Raw genomic sequence first — 21,725 nt, 5'->3', positions numbered from 1 at the left:
CTACTAAAGCCCCTAAGTCGTCTCACCCACTATGATTCCCCTTTCGTGACCCTCATAGAGTATTATGCCCCACATGGTATGATGACCCCACAAACCCTATACAAAGTAACAATTCCTTGTCCCAGCCCTGGTGCTGCCTTCTTTTGTCAATATCTATCTATCTATCTATCTATCTATCTATCTATCTATCTATCTATCTATCTATCTATCTAATTGTATCCCATCTTCAATGTATCTCTCTTGTAATATTCTATTATCGCCCTCCATGCCGCTGGCATTGTATACTGTTGACTGTCCACCCTCTGCTGGCTATACTGCTCGATGTCTGATGCTGAGAATCACTGTCCATGGTGCAGGATGCTGGAGCTTATGGTAATATATTATCTGCAGAAGACACACTACCTCTTCATAAATAATGAATACACTTTCAGCATTTAACAGAAAAGTCTTATAAAAACCAGTCATTTATCTCCAGTATTCACAGCCCGTTTCCTATGTCAGTCTGTAGAAGATAGAATAACTATCATGTATATACCCAGTGCCAGTCTGCATAAGACAGTAGAATTCTGTACCATGTGTGTAATGCATGTCTCCAGTGCCAGTCTGTATACGATACCATATGTGTAGTGTATGTATCCAGTGTCAGTCTATATAAGGTACTGTAAGTGTAATATACGAATATATCTAGTGTCAGTCTAAAAGAGAGAACTGTCATTATTTAGGTTGAAGGAATTAGTTTAGTTATCCTATGCTAGGCATTAGATATTAACCTTGCACATTAAAGGCATGGCAGTCTGCATGTGGTATCTGTGAGTTATGTATTCAATGCCAATCTACTGCGCTGTATATACAGCATCTCTGTAAGGTAACTGCGAATACATTTCTTAATGCCAAATTATATGAACACATTGTAATGTCATATTTAATAGGTTTAGCGTTACTGCAATTTATAAATCCCCTACTTGTGTGTATAATTTATCAATTTCATGCCAGTCAGTAAAATGTGCCTGTAATACATATATAATGTGCCAGTCTGTGTAATCTTAGTAATGCATCATGTATTTCATGCCAATCTTTAGAATGTGCTTGTAATGCATAGATGCTATGTCATTTTTTACAATTTGTCTGTAATACATATGTCCCATGCCAGTCCTTACAATGTGCCAGTAATGCAGATATCCAATGCCAGTCCTTACAATGTGCCAGTAATGCAGATATCCAATGCCAGTCCTTACAATGTGCCTGTAATGCAGATATCCCATGCCAGTCCTTACAATGTGCCTGTAATACATATGTCCCATGCCAGTCCTTACAATGTGCCAGTAATGCAGATATCCAATGCCAGTCCTTACAATGTGCCTGTAATGCAGATATCCCATGCCAGTCCTTACAATGTGGCAGTAATGCAGATATCCCATGCCAGTCTTTACAATGTGCCAGTAATGTATATATCCCATGCCAGTCCTTACAATGTGCCTGTAATACATATGTCCCATGCCAGTCCTTACAATGTGCCAGTAACACATATATCCCATGCCTGTCCTCACAATGTGCATATAATATATATATATATATATCCCATGCCAGTCATTAAAATGTGCCAGTATCACATATATCCCATGCCTGTCCTTACAATGTGCCTGTAATATATATATATATATGTATATATATATCCCATGCCAGTCATTACAATGTGCCAGTAATGCAGATATCCCATGCCAGTCCTTACAATGTGCCTGTAATTCATATATCCCATGCCAGTCCTTACAATGTGCCAGTAATACATATATCCCATGCCAGTCCTTACAATGTGCCAGTAATATATATAGTCATGAAAATACAGAAAAAATTTAAATGAGAAGGTGTGTCCAAACTTTTGGTCTGTACTGTATACAGTGGTGGCCAAAAGTATTGGCACCCCTGCAATTCTGTCAGATAATACTCAGTTTCTTCCTGAAAATGATTGCAATCACAAATTCTTTGGTATTATTATCTTCATTTAATTTGTCTTCAATGAAAAAACACAAAAAGAATTGTCCTAAAGCCAGATTGGATATAATTCCACACCAAACCTAAAAAAGGGGGTGGACAAAAGTATTGGCACTGTTTGAAAAATCATGTGCTGCTTCTCTAATTTGTGTAATTAACAGCACCTGTAACTTACCTGTGGCACCTAACAGGTGTTGGCAATAACTAAATCACACTTGCAGCCAGATAACATGGATTAAAGTTGACTCAACCTCTGTCCTGTGTCCTTGTGTGTACCACTTTGAGCATGGAGAAAAGAAAGAAGACCAAAGAACTGTCTGAGGACTTGAGAAACCAAATTGTGAGGAAGCATGAGCAATCTCAAGGCTACAAGTCCATCTCCAAAGACCTGAATGTTCCTGTGTCTTCTGTGCGCAGTGTCATCAAGAAGTTTAAAGCCCATGGCACTGTGGCTAACCTCCCTAGATGTGGACGTAAAAGAAAAATTGACGAGAGATTTCAACGCAAGATTGTGCGGATGGTGGATAAAGAACCTCGACTAACATCCAAACAAGTTCAAGCTGCCCTGCAGTCCGAGGGTACAACAGTGTCAACCCGTACTATCCGTCGGCGTCTGAATGAAAAGGGACTGTATGGTAGGATACACAGGAAGACCTCACTTCTTTCCCCAAGACATAAAAAAGCCAGGCTGGAGTTTGCAAAACTTACCTGAGAAAGCCTAAAACGTTTTGGAAGAATGTTCTCTGGTCAGATGAGACAAAAGTAGAGCTTTTTGGGAAAAAGCATCAACATAGAGTGTACAGGAAAAAAAAAGAGGCATTCAAAGAAAAGAACACGGTCCCTACAGTCAAACATGGCGGAGGTTCCCTGATGTTTTGGGGTTGCTTTGCTGCCTCTGGCACTGGACTGCTTGACCGTGTGCATGGCATTATGAAGTCTGAAGACTACCAACAAATTTTGCAGCATAATGTAGGGCCCAGTGTGAGAAAGCTGGGTCTCCCTCAGAGGCCATGGGTCTTCCAGCAGGACAATGACCCAAAACACACTTCCAAAAGCACTATAAAATGGTTTGAGAGAAAGCACTGGAGACTTCTAAGGTGGCCAGCAATGAGTCCAGAACTGAATCCCATAGAACACCTGTGGAGAGTTCTCAAAATGGCAGTTTGGAGAAGGCACCCTTCAAATATCAGGGACCTGGAGCAGTTTGCCAAAGAAGAATGGTCTACAATTCCAGCAGAGCATTGTAAGAAACTCATTGATGGTTACCGGAAGCGGTTGTTCGCAGTTATTTTGGCTAAAGGTTGTGCAACCAAGTATTAATCTGAGGGTGCCAATACTTTTGTCTGGCCCATTTTTGGAGTTTTGTGTGAAATGATCAATGATTTGATTTTTGCTTCATTCTCTTTTGTGTTTTTTCCTTGCAAGCAAATTAAATGAAGATAATAATACCAAAGAATTTGTGATTGCAATCATTTTCAGGAAGAAACTGAGTATTATCTGACAGAATTGCAGGGGTGCCAATACTTTTGGCCACCACTGTATACAGTACAGACCAAAAGTTTGGACACACCTTCTCATTTAAAGTTTTTTCTGTATTTTCATGACTATGAAAATTGTACATTCACACTGAAGGCATCAAAACTATGAATTAACACATGTGGAATTATATACTCAACAAAAAAAGTGTGAAACAACTGAAAATATGTCTTATATTCTAGGTTCTTCAAAGTAGCCGTCTTTTGCTTTTATGACTGCTTTGCACACTCTTGGCATTCTCTTGATGAGCTTCAAGAGGTAGTCACCGGAAATGGTTTTCACTTCACAGGTGTGCCCTGTCAGGTTTAATAAGTGGGATTTCTTGCCTTATAAATGGGGTTGGGACCATCAGTTGTGTTGTGCAGAAGTCTGGTGGATACACAGCTGATAGTCCTACTGAATAGCCTATTAGAATTTGTATTATGGCAAGAAAAAAGCAGCTAAGTAAAGAAAAACGAGTGGCCATCATTACTTTAAGAAATGAAGGTCAGTGGGAAAAATTGGGCAAACTTTGAAAGTGTCCCCAAGTGCAGTTGCAAAAACCATCAAGCGCTACAAAGAAACTCGCTCACATGAGGACCGCCCCAGGAAAGGAAGACCAAGAGTCACCTCTGCTTCTGAGGATAAGTTTATCCGAGTCACCAGCCTCAGAAATCACAGGTTAACAGCAGCTCAGATTAGAGACCAGGTCAATGCCACACAGAGTTCTAGCAGCAGACACATCTCTACAACAACTGTTAAGAGGAGACTTTGTGCAGCTGGCCTTCATGGTAAAATAGCTGCTAGGAAACCACTGCTAAGGACAGGCAACAAGCAGAAGAGACTTGTTTGGGATAAAGAACACAAGGAATGGACATTAGACCAGTGGAAATCTGTGCTTTGGTCTGATGAGTCCAAATTTGAGATCTTTGGTTCCAACCACCGTGACTTTGTGCGACGCAGAAAAGGTGAACGGATGGACTCTACATGCCTGGTTCCCCCCGTGAAGCATGGAGGAGGAGGTGTGATGGTGTGGGGGTGCTTTGCTGGTGACACTGTTGGAGATTTATTCAAAATTGAAGGCATACTGAACCAGCATGGCTACCACAGCGTCTTGCAGCGGCATGCTATTCCATCCGGTTTGCGTTTAGTTGGACCATCATTTATTTTTCAACAGGACAATGACCCCAAACACACCTCCAGGCTGTGTAAGGGCTATTTGACCAAGAAGGAGAGTGATGTGGTGCTACGCCAGATGACCTTGCCTCCACAGTCACCAGACCTGAACCCAGTCTAGATGGTTTGGGGTGAGCTGGACCGCAGAGTGAAGGCAAACGGGCCAACAAGTGCTAAGCATCTCTGGGAACTCCATCAAAATTGTTGGAAGACCGTTTCCGGTGACTACGTCTTGAAGCTCATCAAGAGAATGCCAAGAGTGTGCAAAGCAGTCATCAAAGCAAAAGGTGGCTACATTGAAGAACCTAGAATATAAGACATATTTTCAGTTGTTTCACACTTTTTTGTTAAGTATATAATTCCACATGTGTTAATTCATAGTTTTGATGCCTTCAGTGTGAATGTACAATTTTCATAGTCATGAAAATACAGAAAAGTCTTTAAATGAGAAGGCGTGTCCAAACTTTTGGTCTGTACTATATATATATATATATATATATATATATATATCCCATGCTAGTCATTACAATGTGCCTGTAATACATATAGCCCATGCCAGTCCTTACAATGTGCCAGTAACACATATGTCCCATGCCAGTCCTTACAATGTGCCAGTAATAAATATATCTCATGCCAGTCATTACAATGTGCCTGTAATATATATATATCCCATGCCAGTCATTACATTGTGCATGTAATATATATGTCCCATGCCAGTCCTTACAATGTGCCAGTAATGCAGATATCCCATGCCAGTCCTTACAAAGTGTCTGCAATATATATACAGTATATATATATATATATATATATATATATATATATATGTATATACATATATTTTTCTATCCCATGGCAGTCCTTGCAATGTGCCAGTAATGCAGATATCCTATGCCAGTCTGTATGAGATACCTGCAATAACCAATAGTAGTAATATACTAGTGTATATAATCTTTGCTTGCTGGCAGGACACAGGCTACAAATATTTTTAAGTGCTGGGATTGTTACAATTTATTACAACACTAATGTCTTATAGTGTAAGGTTCAGCAGCACATGGACGATATCCTATTACTTATACAGGATGACAAATCAGATCCTGACCTGGTAACAATCTATAATATTTTCATTTTGTCGCCATTAACATTAGGGACTGGAGCAGAAAAAAGCTTTTAAATCAATGACAATGTGATCAGAAGGATAACAAGGATGCAATAGATCCAATAATATTACCCCTGTCTCTCCTGCTGTAATCACACTAACTCTTTCATGGGAGGTGAATTGACTCATTTGCCTTCATAATTACTTGAGCTGTGTATTCATCAGGAGGGCAGTAATGTCCTGAGCACAGAGAAGCCTCCTCTCTGCCTAATAACCTGAGCATTGGACGATCCTGGATTGATCATGGAGGAGGTGCTGTGCAATCTAATCGGTCTGAGCTAAGGGAGTCACATCCATATAGCCTCACTGCCCCGATCAGGGATGAGGGGATCACATCCAAATATTATTCCAGGGATCAACAGTCCAGACTCCTGGAGGGAGAATAAACCTCATTACCTCCAGAAAATGAAGACTGGACTTTTGCAATCAAATATCAGACACTGGAATAATTGAACAATTGCTTTGTGTCATAATGAAGATAGTGTCCCCTGTAGGGACAGTTTGGTGCTGGGGAGGACTGTGCCTTCCTATGCAGACAGCTGGATTGCCTCTGATACACATTATCCAGCATTGCAGGCTGGGATTCATTCATCTGACACATAACATTGCACTTGTATCAGGAAGGAACAGATTGGTTGGAAGATCGATATGATTTCTGCCTGGAGCTAAACTTATTTCTATTGCTATTACTTCAGTATTGTGCAGATCGGATGGTTAATGCTGAGACTTGGCACAAAGGGAGAGAGAGCTTCTAATGCAACAGGCAATGAGAGCTGACAGGGCAACTTCATTCACAAGCCTGTGGCTAAAGTCTTGCAATGCCAACCCTGTATTTATTAACATGTATTGCTATCATTGCATTTATGGTGCCAGTTACACATGGGTAGCTGAGTCCTCCTTTCATGTGTATGGGGTTAGATGAGGACCAGGTGACCACCCCAGTGCTCCTCTCTGGGTGCAGTGCTCACATGATGTTCTTCTCTCTGATGAGACCACCTCTGCTCACATTCTCCCAGACACACATGCAGGTCTCCATGATAGCTGCTCCAGGTACAGACAAGTGCAGGGTGTTTTCTGGCTGAGCCCAGAAATGTTCTGTACTACTCAGACAATACAGAGATGGGAGGGAACAAGGGGCTAGGAGAAGTCTGTGCCAGGCAGAGGAGGATTGGAGGAATATGAAATGATGGAAGGAGGGGGTCTCTCCTGCTCACCACTGGAGGGGCTGGGGGTGGCAATGGACCTTGAAACTGTTCCTTGGACTTTCTCCTGTAACACATCACACCTCCACATCCTCAAAGCAAGTGGAGATTTTCTTACTTCCCTTGTTACCTTTCAGCCTTGTCCAAAAAACAAAACTCCAGCACCCCACCTCTTCTTCACTGTCCTCTTTTCACCTTCACCATAGGCAGAAAGTGGCTGATTCAATGGGGGAAGGTTTTATCTGTGCTCTAGATCCGACAATACAATCACACTGGACAGGTCACTGCTCCCTGAGCTAGGAAGACCCCTATTTGCATCTTTTCCTAAAGTGGAGAACAGGTCCCTAGGACAAGAATGGATCTCCTCCGCTTGGTTATTGCTTTCTTCTGCCAGTGGATTCTTCCCAAGGTAAGGGAGACTAGGTGGTGTTGGAAAAAGTATAGTTAGATGCAGGGAGAGCAGGGTTAATAGAGTGTAGGAGACAGACTGGGATCACTTTGTTTTTCTAAAATGCATAAAAAAATGTAACTGCTCAAAACTTGTCTGAGATGAAAACTGAGAAGAGAAGCAGGAGAGAAGTAGGTGGGGGATGCAGCTCCTGCCTGGAAGTCCTCAGTGTGTGGGCTGCTGCTGCTGCTGCTCTCTGAGACTAAACACTTAGCTCAGGGTAGATGAGCTCAGGTTTGTTGGCATGTGATGTACTGTAGAACTTGTTTGCTAGTTCTGTGTATTATCCAACCAGCTATTATCAAACCAGCTACTGACTACTGGCAGACCAAGCTGGGCATGTAAGTCTTCCTATAGTGTGCCCTGTCCAGCTTGTGACTACTGGCAGACCCTTCTGGGCATGTAAGTTCCCTGCCCAGCTTGTGACTACTGACAGACCCTGCTGGGCATGTAAGTTCCCTGCCCAGCTTGTGACTACTGACAGACCCTGCTGAGCATGTAAGTTCCCTGCCCAGCTTGTGACTACTGACAGACCTTGCTGAGCATGTAAGTTCCCTGCCCAGCTTGTGACTACTGACAGACCTTGCTGAGCATGTAAGTTCCCTGCCCAGCTTGTGACTACTGGCAGACCCTGCTGGGCATGTAAGTTCCCTGCCCAGCTAGTGACTACTGACAGACCCTGCTGGGCATGTAAGTTCCCTGCCCAGCTTGTGACTACTGGCAGACCCTGCTGGGCATGTAAGTTCCCTGCCCAGCTTGTGACTACTGACAGACCCTGCTGAGCACGTAAGTTCCCTGCCCAGCTTGTGACTACTGGCAGACCCTGCTGAGCACGTAAGTTCCCTGCCCAGCTTGTGACTACTGACAGACCCTGCTGAGCACGTAAGTTCCCTGCCCAGCTTGTGACTACTGACAGACCCTGCTGAGCACGTAAGTTCCCTGCCCAGCTTGTGACTACTGACAGACCCTGCTGAGCACGTAAGTTCCCTGCCCAGCTTGTGACTACTGACAGACCCTGCTGAGCACGTAAGTTCCCTGCCCAGCTTGTGACTACTGACAGACCCTGCTGAGCATGTAAGTTCCCTGCCCAGCTTGTGACTACTGGCAAACCCTGCAGGACATGTAAGTCTTCGTACAGAATGCCCTGTCCAGAAAGGTGTGCTGTCCATACCTGGTACACTGTTAAAAGAACCCGATTAAAGTCTGCCATCCTAATCTACTGTTGCTCTACTCTTAAATGCTCTTCTTCTCTTTTATCAACCATGGTAAGACAATATTCCTCATTAGGACAAGAGGCATCAAGTCCATAAAATGTTTTCCCCATGATGACTGCTTTATCTGAACTCACATATGTGTAAATGTGTCTATTTCTATAAGTTATAAGCTGCTCCTTTAAGTGTGTTTTAAGTTGTACTTTGCTGGGAATGAAAGGGTTACTTCCCCCCTTTTCTCTCTTCATCTGAATAAAGCTTTCCTTGTCATCTATGAGACTTGTGGGTGCAGTGAATACTTTGAAAGTCGGTGGTAACATTGTAGTTTATTACTCTGTTGCCTTTTTACAGTGTAATGTATTTATTTATTTATTAGGTCATTATTTTGCTCATGTAACATATCAGGAATCTAAAAAGTAAAACAATTTTTATTAACTATTACCAAGATAAATGTGTAGCGTTATCCATACCCTGGGGAATAAAGGGTAAAGCCTATCCCCTGTTTCTTCTCCTAATGAGAGGATTATTCACAGTAACAGGGTGCCACCTAAGGCTGGACATGCATTCTAATCAGATAGGTATTAACTCCTTAGCATAAAATTTCAGTAGATCAAACAGTTTAAGGCCCACGGGGCACAAATGACTGGAGACTGTATATTGCATTAAAGGTGCCTTTGTAACCAGGGCTCATTGTGTCATAGGGAATTTGTAATTAATTCTGCGCATTGACCATTAGTTGCAAGGTTATTGAGATTTCAGCATTAATATGCTTATAACCCCCCCAAAAAAATCCCACTCCTCCAAGTCACACTCCCTGAAAGTGGAGATATAGGAAACCTGGCACTTGCTCATAAGTCTGTAGAATTATAAAATGTATTTTATTCCTGACCGTGCCTAGCAGCTGTTATATTAAAACCTCAATGGCGCCCAACAGCTGTCCAGTGTGAGAGCTCGGACATGTAGCTCCCTAAATCTCGGCTTCCCCAATTCATGGGAGTGTTATATGGCTTGGGACTGGGATAGAAGGGGTTAAACGCACTCACAATTGGATTTTCACACTTCGGTGGAGTTGGACTTTAATTTAATGGGATCCAGGTATAAATATGTATTTATTATAAAGTACACTGGAGTATATAATACATTACTAATGGTGCCATAAATAGGCGTAGGGGCGAAGATCTAACAATGTTAAAAAGTCTGAGGTCGGAGGCTCGCCCCTCACATATATCCCAGTGCTTATTGTGCCTCACACCTTGTATAGAGCCCCACAGTACAGCTGGGCTTATGCCAAGCACATTGCTTTCAGAAAATGAAATCAGCCCTCATTTCAGGAGCGGCATCACTGTAACTATCATGAAAATAATTTATATTCTCAGTGAACATAAATTATAAATTAATAGGATTTCTCATAGGCTGCGCATACGCTGTCTGCTGCTGCTACAAGGTTGGATTGTATTGTAATAATGGGCACAGGACATCATTACCAGCCATTAGTTTTCTACATATCTATTGTTTTAAATCGACAGGTTACTGATGGCATCATCCCTTCTAGAATAGACCCTCCTCACTTGTTTTATAAAATTCATTTCTTATCATGACTTATCGGGATGTGACGCATATTCATATGATGCATTCGTCTTTTATAGATTGTCAGTTCTTGGAGTAAAGGCAATTTATTATTATATAAAACTGGGAATAACTTGCTTTAAAGATTTGCAACAATTACATTATTGTGGTGAGATTCTCGTGCAGGGCACACCGACTGCAGAAAAGGAATAGTAAAATGGTTCAATAACAAAATATACGTAACCATTTAAATTCATTGATGTGAGTGGAGCTAATCAGTGATTCAGTATCAGCCATGTCCGCTAGTGTGCCTATGTGCTATATGCGTCTTATCACGCCTGTTCTTCTTACACATATTTTGCATCCATCATACAATTTCTTTGTTGACCATTGACCATCATACATATATGCTCTGTTCTTCATACATGCTGCTGCCCATCATACAAGTCCTGTTCTTCATACATGCTGCTGCCCACCAGACATGTCCTGTTCTTCATACATGGTGCTGCCCACCAGACATGTCCTGTTCTTCATACATGCTGCTGCCCACCAGACATGTCCTGTTCTTCATACATGCTGCTGCCCCTCATACAAGTCCTGTTCTTCATACACGCTGCTGCCCACCAGACATGTCCTGTTCTTCATACATGCTGCTGCACACCAGACATGTCCTGTTCTTCATACATTCTGATGCCCACCAGACATGTCCTGTTCTTCATACATGCTGCTGCACACCAGACATGTCCTGTTCTTCATACACGCTGCTGCCCACCAGACATTTCCTGTTCTTCATACATGCTGCTGCCCACCAGACATGTCATGTTCTTCATACACGCTGCTGCCCACCAGACAAGTCATGCTCTTCATACATGCTGCTGTCCACCAGACATGTCCTGTTCTTCATACATGCTGCTGCACACCAGACATGTCCTGTTCTTCATACATTCTGATGCCCACCAGACATGTCCTGTTCTTCATACATGCTGCTGCACACCAGACATGTCCTGTTCTTCATACACGCTGCTGCCCACCAGACATGTCCTGTTCTTCATACATGCTGCTGCCCACCAGACATGTCATGTTCTTCATACATGCTGCTGTCCACCAGACATGTCCTGTTCTTCATACATGCTGATGCCCTCCAGACATGTCCTGTTCTTCATACATGCTGATGCCCACCAGACATGTCCTGTTCTTCATACATGCTGATGCACACCAGACATGTCCTGTTCTTCATACACGCTGCTGCCCACCAGACAAGTCATGTTCTTCATACACGCTGCTGCCCACCAGACATGTCCTGTTCTTCATACACGCTGCTGCCCACCAGACATGTCCTGTTCTTCATACATGCTGATGCCCACCAGACATGTCCTGTTCTTCATACATGCTGATGTCCACCAGACATGTCCTTTTCTGCATACATGCTGATGCCCACCAGACATGTCCTGTTCTTCATACATGCTGATGCCCACCAGACATGTCCTGGTCTTCATACATGCTGATGCCCACCAGACATGTCCTGTTCTTCATACATGCTGAGGCCTACCAGACATGTCCTGTTCTTCATACACGCTGCTGCCCACCAGACATGTCCTGTTCTTCATACATGCTGATGCCCACCAGACATGTCCTGTTCTTCATACATGCTGATGTCCACCAGACATGTCCTTTTCTGCATACATGCTGATGCCCACCAGACATGTCCTGTTCTTCATACATGCTGATGCCCACCAGACATGTCCTGGTCTTCATACATGCTGATGCCCACCAGACATGTCCTGTTCTTCATACATGCTGAGGCCCACCAGACATATCCTGTTCTTCATACATGCTGATGGCCACCAGACATGTCCTGTTCTTCATACATACTGATGCCCACCAGACATGTCCTGTTCTTCATACATGCTGCTGCCCACCAGACATGTCCTGTTCTTCCTACATGCTGATGCCCACCAGACATGTCCTGTTCTTCCTACATGCTGATGCCCACCAGACATGTCCTGTTCTTCATACATACTGATGCCCACCAGACATGTCCTGTTCTTCATACATGCTGCTGCCCACCAGACATGTCCTGTTCTTCCTACATGCTGATGCCCACCAGACATGTCCTGTTCTTCATACATGCTGCTGCCCACCAGACATGTCCTGTTCTTCCTACATGCTGATGCCCACCAGACATGTCCTGTTCTTCATACATGCTGCTGCCCACCAGACATGTCCTGTTCTTCATACATGCTGCTGCCCACCAGACATGTCCTGTTCTTCATACATGCTGCTGCCCACCAGACATGTCCTGTTCTTCATACACGCTGCTGCCCACCAGAAATGTCCTGTTCTTCATACATGCTGCTGCCCACAAGACATGTCCTGTTCTTCATACATGTTGTTCGTTTGTATCCAATGTAGAAGAAGGATCAACTCATAAAATATTTCCCACCAGGGATGATTTCCAGAACATATGTAAAGATAATAGATCAGACTTTGGATTTTAGAATAATTTTGGTCTTCATAGTTTCTAGAAATAAATTAGCTTTTCTTATATGAAATGATAAGGTGCCAAGGATCTGTACCAAGGAAAAATCTCTGACAATATCAAGATATTTAATTCCTTTGCAAAAAAAAAAGGTGCAGTAGTTTAAATGCAAGTAATAGGCATAAAATCAGGTGTTATTTAAATCACACTTTACCCTCCTATTCTATAAGTAAGTCTGAGTAATATTAGGATCGGTTCCCCTGTACTCTTCAGGCAAGTTTGACTTACTTCAAACGAACCTCTTACATAGACGCACCGTCTATTCATAGGTTTGACTTACATCATCATTGTTCCGCCAGTCCCCTAACGGAAAGTTGGATTTTAATTCCTATTGTTACTCCCTGTACCCTATAGGCGAGTTTGATTTATATTATCTTTATTAACCCTGTACTGTAAATATAGGTATGACGGTACGATCTACATTGTCGTTGTTATACTAGTTTTTTTTATAGACAGATATTGTAATATCGTATCAAGTTCATTATAAATATATATGTAGATATATATTTTTATATATATATATATATCTACATATACATACATATATATATAAACACATGCATATATATAGATAGATAATGTACAGTGTAAATAAAGTAACTCATACCTATAAATATATTCATACACTAATATATATGGAGTAAGATATATAAATATATATAGTAAATATAGTATATATATATGAGTGTGAATATATAAATGTATATAAATATACATTTATATAATCACACATTTATATATATATATATATATATATATATATATATATATATATATATATATATATACACTGTACATTTAGATCTAAACATAAATCTGAATAATTATAGGTTTACTAAATCTGGACTGAATCCCCAGGTAGCAAATGAAATGTGTGAACACTTGTTACAATTAGACGGTATTAAAGACACCATGAAGCTGGAGGAGACTTGAAATTCCTGATATACTATACACCATATGCTTTTCCAATCACTGAACCTTGACTATTACTCCCCTCAGTAGGATTAACCCCTCATCCACTTAATCCCTTCTCTTTTCTGCTTTCTCTATACTGAATTGGTCTTTAATGCCAGGTCAAACTTTCAGGATATGATACTTTTTATGATTGGAAATAATCAGGAAAATGTTTAATATCTAATATAAGAGCATACTATGGATGTATGCATGTAATTGGTGGATCTTTCCATGTTTCATGTCTTTTTTATTGTTTCTTTAGAAAAAAAAATATGTAAAATTAGTTTAGAAATAACACTGTAGTGAGGGCTACAGAATAGAAGGGAGTGGATGGAACAAACGCAGTTATTTTGATGTAGTCCGCAGAATAAGGTGATACATTTCATGACTTCTTTTTAGCAAGAATAAGAAGTGTGACTGTAGGAAGTTTTCCATATGTGAGGATTATTAGTGTTTTAAGGAAATCCTGCATAGATCTTAAATGGTTTCTCAAGATCTCCCAGTATTTATGAGGCATCTTATTTCTTCAACCTGACATGTATAATGTCTTCTTCATACATTTTAGGAGAAAAACCCTTTTAATTACAAGGAATAAGTTCACAAGAGTATCGTGAAATACAGACAGTGCTCCTGTATCACAGGGTTTAACAATGTAAATTCTGGTGAAAGGGACGTCACTGATGCGAATGACCTCAACGTGATGCCAAGGTAGAAATTGCCCAGTGTACTCCTATAGTCATGACAGGGTAGACATTTCTGAGTGTACGGCTATAGTGATGCCAGGGAAGAGATTAATAGGTGGATCCCACAGTGATGACAGGGTAGAGATTAATAGGTGGATCCTACAGTGATGCCAGGGTAGACATTTATGAGTGTACTCCTATAGTGATGCCAGGGTAGACATTTATGAGTGTACTCCTATAGTGATGCCAGGGTAGACATTTATGAGTGTACTCCTATAGTGATGCCAGGGAAGAGATTAATAGGTGGATCCCACAGTGATGACAGGGTAGAGATTAATAGGTGGATCCTACAGTGATGCCAGGGTAGACATTTATGAGTGTACTCCTATAGTGATGCCAGGGTAGACATTTATGAGTGTACTCCTATAGTGATGCCAGGGTAGACATTTATGAGTGTACTCCTATAGTGATGTCAGGGTAGACATTTATGACTATACTCCTATAGTGGTGCCAGGGTAGATATTTTTGAGTGTACTCCTATAGTGGTGCCAGGGTAGAGATTGATGTGTGATCCTATAGTGATGTCAGAGGAGGCAATGAAGAGTGTACTCCTGTAGTGGTGCCAGGGTAGAGATTAATAGGTGCGATCCTATAGTGTTGCCAGAGTAGAGATTGATATGTGTGATCATATAATGATGGCAGAGGAGACAATGATGAGTGTGATCCTATAGTGATGGCAGAGGAGACACCGATGAGTGTGCTTCTAGTGATGACAGAGTAGAGATTAATGGCTGTGATCCTGCAGTTGTCCCACAGTAGACATTAATGGGTGTGATGCTATATCAGTGGCAATGTAGGTTCTGCTAGGTGTGATCTTAAAGTGATGCCAGAGTAGACAGTGATGGGTGTGATCCTTTAGTGGTGCCTGGGTAAACATTGATAGTTGTGATCCTACAGTTGTACCAGAGTAGTCATTAATGGGTGTGATCCTATATCGGTGCCAAGGTAGAAACTGATAGGTCTGATCCTTTAGTGACATCAGGGTAGATATTGATGGGTATGATCCTATATTGCTGTCTGGGTAGATAGTGATAGCTGAAATCCTATTGTGGTTCGGTAAACACATTTTCTGACTCAATTAGTTGACTCTATAGCCGTGTGTTCCACATTGCAGCGATGGTGCAATTTTTTGTAGTAGTCAAACCTAGAAGAAAAAAAGTATGACGAAAAGACCTCTACTGTTCTTCCTTGGATCTAATGCCTGGTTTGGGCTAAATAAAGTGCATCAAAATTGTACAAGACCCATAACATAGTGAATCTCTTGTCTGTAACATGTGAATAGATCCTGGTGAATAATAGGGTATGTCCATCATGGGCTTCTATATCATCTATGGTTAAGGGTTAAAATCCACGGTAATGTAATACAGCTTCTTCTACGTGATGTATAGTAAAGGTCCATTTTTTTTACTTTGATGACTATTAATAGTTTTTATAACTATCTGCCCTTTTTTGCAATGAAAATATCACAATAAATTGCAAACATTTAGATAATAATGGACAATAGGTTGTAAAATATTGGTTAAGGGGGAGATATCTTTTAAGGAGCACAACACAAACCGCAATAGGAATGGTCAACCGTAAAGAAATATATCTAGGATATATTCATACTACATCTTCACCTTACGTTTCCTCTGGTCTCATCTATGGGTTTACAGAGCTGACTTTGTTAACTCTTCAGGGTGCATCATTTGTGCATCGTAAGATAACACATCTGCAGTCTTATGTTAAAACACGGGGAACACATTAAGTTGAGTTGTGAAAATAACAACTCTACTACATCTGCCGAAAGTTAGATCTGCCATAAATAATTGCACGCTTTCTAAGAATTTAAAGGGGATCTGTATCCCTAGTTGTTTAGACCCATTATGGTACATCAGTGCTACGTGAAAAATGGGAAGAACTTTACCAGTTGGGCGCCATAGTTATCGAAGACCTTTGGAATTTTTGAGCATGATTTTTTTGTTACTTTTGATAGAGACGTTGTAGCGGAGCTGTCAGGGTGACTTTGGTTTGTACAGTTATGCAGATAAACTGACTAACATTGGATTTTTTTTTTCTTAATTTTTTTCCTGTTTCCATTTGGGAAAAATTTCAAGGAACCCTGTGACTTTTTAATTTTTTTTTTTAATTCCCCAAAAAGGATGTGAACTAAATCTTTACAGGAGCTTTGCCAAGTACCTCTAGTATACCGTATGTAATGACTTATAGGGGACATATTCTTCTTATGAGATAACTCAGATGATGTTGAGATGGGAGATTACAGTAGATGGCAATAGTAAGGCAGAACTTGATGCTGCAGAGCTGAATTTGTCACTTGACACTCCTGTCAAAGACTCGCAGTTAACCTATCCCGATACCATATCTGTAGCACTCTTATATTACCAATAATTATGGAGAAGTATATGTCCCTCTATATTTATCTAATGTGAACCTTGCTATTATATTTTCCACCAATCCGTGCTGTCCGGGATGTTCTCTAGGACTCATAATGCAAGACCCACAATATTATTTTTTAGGGGTGAACCATTGGCCAAGCTAAAATGTGTAAGGTGGATGTGACAGGTAATGTCATTTGTATGTTGAGCAGAAGCTCGGTTGATCTTGTGAATGTCGGAGAACTGGGGACTCAGCATGTTCACACTGCGCATTGACTCTACAACTTAGTTAGTATGCCGAGAGTATCTGTTACTTGTTCTGTACACACCATAATCTTATTGAGGCAGTAATGTAATAAGAGCCTGCGCTCTTCTGGTGCTACCACCATATTGTGCTGCCTGGAGATTCAGCATTATATTGCTCTGAAATGTGTTGACTGTGTGATTATTGCTGTGATATAAGGGTTTTGGGAATAGTCCCCCACAGTCAATCATTGGTGTTATTAATATCCAGCTGTTGTAACCGTTCTAAAATGCACTTTATCAAAAAGACAGTGAATGTGTGTCATGTTACAAAGCCTTCTGCAGCCAGAAACTGGTCAAGAAATGTGCGACGATCACAAATCACCAGTTATATTTACTATTATGATTTTGTTTTAGTGGGCGACATTCATTTTCCATTACTAATATTGCTCATGCAGGGCTGTACATTGGGTGTGAATTCCCTTTAAAAATAAAATGAACTCTAACCCCTTAATGATCACTAATACAAGTTAAAACTGACCCGATGGGTGAAAATACGGCAACTGTCAGTGGTATTCTATAGCTGACACCCTGCTGCATCAGTCACGATCAGTGTTGGCACCAACCATGGCCCTTTAATACCTTAGATGTTTACGTTTTGTCAATTTCCTTGACAAAATGAACAATTACTGCTACAGTTTTAAAGCTTCTAACATCCTAATAAAATAAAAGAACATTTTACAGATGGTGGTGATGTAAAGCAGTCATGCGGGAAATATTATTTATTCACTATTTTGTGTGATATGACTATGTGGATTAAAGGGATTCAAAGTTTGAAAATTGGTAATTTTTAGAAACTTTTGTCAAGTCTTTGATATATCGACCTAAATTTACCATTAGCATAAAATATAATGTGTCACAAAAAACAATCTCAAAATCACAGGGATATGTTGAAACATTACAGGATTATCACCAAATAAAGTGACATGTCAGATTCAAAAAATGTCTAAATCTATTAAGACTAGAGATGAGCGAGCATGCTCGTTACTCGAGATTTACGAGCATGCTCGGGTATTTTCTGAGTATCATCAGAGTTCTCGGGTGTTATGTTTGAGTCTCTCCGTGTGCATGATTTGCTACTGTTTGACAGCTTTAATACATGTGTGAGGAATGCCTGTTTGTTAGGCATTCCTCACATGTATTAAAGCTGTCAAACAGTCACAAATCATGCACATACAGTGACTCAAACATAGCATTCGAGCTCGCCGCAAATGCTTGGCAAGCACCTGAGCATGCTCGCCAAGAACAATGGCAGATCTCCCATGACAGTTAGCTTTGTCATTCAATTGTGATGCTGAGTCACTTCTCACAGAAAAGTCGTGAATCAGGGTAGTCAAGGAGTTTGAGGTCAAGAGCAGGAAGGTACATCATAAACAGAGTGAAGAGACTAAGGCGTAGTCAGGTCACAGTCCAGAGTCAGAATTCCAAGCTCAGAATGTGACAAGGCAAAAGGGGAAAGACAAACGGGTTGTTATGATCTGCAACAAGTACTAAGGAAAGATAGGGGAAAGCTGTCCCTACAGTAAGACTAAGCTGAATTCCTACGATGTAGCGGGCTGACTGTTCCTAGCGAACAGACCCGCCTTAGTCCTCGGCTAGTCTGAACGAAGACCTATAGCATAAGGGGAGGGGTCCCTAAAAGAACTAAGGACTGGGACAAAAATGGGACACCTCCTAAACAGAGAAGTTGTTGCAGAACACAAAAAGACAAACTGACAAAAAGGTACTAGAGGTCCCAGAAGGACCAAGCGAATTGACAGAGAAAGGCACCGAAGCACCTGGCTAGAGAAACAGTCAAACACTGAAGTCCAGCACAGCCAAAAGGGCGGAGCTGGAATATAAAGGCAGATGGTCACGTGACCGCAAAACACAAGATGGAAAAAGCAAACAGAAGGGTTCTAACACGGGTAGTCAGTGGGGACATCCAGGGTCTGGCAACAAAAGATCAGAATGTCTGAGTTCAGAGAACAAAGCACAAAGAAAACACCACACTGAGCTGAAAGCTAAGACTAACTAACCTGTCTGTCCCAGATAGCTGCCAAATGACTGGGTAATTACTAAGAACAGGGAACACCTGAAGTAAGCTCAGCACCTCCCAGTCTCATATTGGACGGCTGAGCTGTCAGTCTTGGACAACTGAGCAGTCACTCACTGCCTCCAAGACACACAGTGAGTGGTGGAATCGTGAGTCCAATAATATCGTCCAAAGAGGATGCCATCAAACTTTCACAGATCGAGGATGGCACTGTACAAATTGGCATTGCTATACAGTAACATTTCTTTATTCTCCTTAGTGGTCATTCATGAAATAGAAAGCTCTAGATCAAAACTGCTATTGGTCCTTCTTATATAGGAAGTAATACAATATATGGAAATGCAAAACAGATGATTGTATATGTAAATGGAAGGTAGGTGTCTCGTAAAATAATTCTCTTAGGCATGTTGCTACGCTGTATATATTTACTGTGAGGAAACTGCAATAAATGCTTCCTGCACTCTCCTTGTATGGCACATTATTTTTATTTCTATTATATTCAGTATAGCATGCAATGCCGTTATCGATGCCTGTAGTAATATTCTCTGTTGGATATCTGCGAACCTGCCCTATTGTATTTTTCATACATTACATCTATAGTATATATGTTGAGTGTCACATCCATTCAGAATCACTGAGCATTATTATCCCTGCAGGATTCGATATTATAGGTATGTGACATGTCCTACAGCTATTCACACATTTTATGGAATACATTAAACCATTATTCATCTGAAAAGAGAAAAATATTTAAATATCAAGGACAGTACTAGCCACCTCTATAAAAGAGAATTTCATAAATTAGAATAAGTGACCAAAGTTAGAAGGGGTTGTCCTTTGAAGACATCTCCTACTGACTCCCCCCACCAGACCTATCTGTTAACAGCGCCTCACTTTTCTGCTGCCTTGGGATACTTTTGATTCCTCCATGTCTTTCAAACACATTCAAGCCCTTACCATCTCCTGCCGCTTCCAACTCAAAAACATTTCTCAATACTGCTCTTTCCTCAACCGCAGACAGCAAAAATGTTATTGCAGGGGGCCATAGGACTAAACCCTGAGAAACCTCAACAGCAAAGGAAAGAAGAACAAATCAGATACCGAACGAGCAGCCAGAGGGGGAAGTGGAGAGCCAAGAGAGAGCTATCCTTAAAAAGTAACCGTTATTTTAATTTATATTTCATAAATTATTAGTACACATGAAAACAAGCAACTTTGTAATATATCTTATAAGGGGAATTTATTTTGTTCATCTCCTGATTTGACCTTACACTCTCAATTCATGGGTAAAATCTATTTTCAGTAAAGACAGAATTCCCCATGACTGATATAGATGACAGTCGGTGCTTTTAAAATTCTATGGAAGAGGGTAAGTGGAGCTAGCGGTGGATAAAGACATTCTACTGTAAGTTCTCCTGAAACAACTCTCCATGGAACTTTATGAGCACCAACTGTCATCTGCTATCTCAGTAATAGGAAAGATTTTACCTGTGAATTGAGGTCTAAGACGTACGTTTCTTCTTTTGGAGAGTAACAAGCCAAGCCTGGTAAGTCAGAGTGAGAAGACTAATAAGCCATACATGCTCCTCTGGGAAATTAAATATGCAAATTGTCTCTTCAGAGAGGAAGAGGAATAGAACTCCAGTGCCACCAATTGGAAGCAGCGATCCTAAAAGTCAATATCGACTCTTTAACAAGCCTTGCAATATGACTTAGGATAAAAGGCAAACTAGAATCTCAATTTGCAGACACTGTGTTTTGGGGTAGTCACCTAGCCAAATCAGATTTCATACTTTGCACTTATGAGGGGCAACACTCCCAAAACACCATGTCTGAAAATTGACATTCTGGTTTGGCTTTTCTCCTAAGTCATATAGCAAGGCTCGTTAAAGGGTTGATATTGACTTTTAGGATTGCTGCTTCCAAAGAGGTGGCACCTGTGAATTGAGAATTTTGAACATGAATTAATCAGTTCAGGAGAAGAAAGAAGAAGATTTATCTGATAAGATATATTGCAAAGTTTCTTATTTTCATGTGTACTATTGATTTATGGGAAACAAATTAAAACAACACTTACTCTTAAGGCCTGTAGAGTTTAGCACAGTGAGGAGGAGTTGGTGATCCATGGTGTCTGATGCTGCAGAGAGATCCATGTGAATCAGAAGAGGATAGTTACCATTATTAAACCAAGTGTTCCAGGAGTTTCAAGATTAAGGGCTCTTTCACACATCAGTATCTCCGGTAGGAGTGGTGACAGTTTCCACACGTACCAGAGACACTGACACACACAGGAGTCATTCTCCCAGGCTCCTCTGCTGAGTGATCACATGGATTACAGCGGGGGACACTTAGGACAGGTGAGTATATGGATTTTTTATTTTATTCTTATTTTTACACAGGTAGACACTGGGGGAGCAGACACTACTAGCCTCATCACTGTCCCTGCTGGTGGTGATCGCAGCGCCAGCAGGGACCCGTGATAAGGGCAGCGTTCAGCACCTGGCGCTTGGGAA

General features: G+C 41.1%; 1 protein-coding gene and 1 long non-coding RNA gene across 3 annotated transcripts in view; one reads left to right on the top strand and one right to left on the bottom strand.

Moving 5' to 3' along the window:
• Positions 1–21,725, bottom strand: part of LOC141200984 (uncharacterized) — a 162,240-nt gene that overhangs the window by 103,495 nt on the left and 37,020 nt on the right. The gene's annotated exons all lie outside the window — the stretch shown is intronic.
• The window catches only part of NXPH4 (neurexophilin 4), a 315,221-nt gene continuing 300,354 nt past the window's right edge, over positions 6,859–21,725 (top strand). Inside the window, exon 1 of the mRNA XM_073663343.1 lies at positions 6,859–7,447. Coding sequence (XP_073519444.1) covers positions 7,394–7,447 — 54 coding nt within the window. The 5' untranslated portion in view covers positions 6,859–7,393. The remainder of the gene's footprint in view (positions 7,448–21,725) is intronic.

The sequence above is a fragment of the Phyllobates terribilis genome, unplaced genomic scaffold (genome assembly GCF_046119375.1).
Source record: "Phyllobates terribilis strain yellow unplaced genomic scaffold, ASM4611937v1 Scaffold_2__4_contigs__length_985480577, whole genome shotgun sequence".
Lineage (NCBI taxonomy): Eukaryota > Metazoa > Chordata > Amphibia > Anura > Dendrobatidae > Phyllobates > Phyllobates terribilis.
This window is presented reverse-complemented; position numbering and strand designations above follow the sequence as displayed.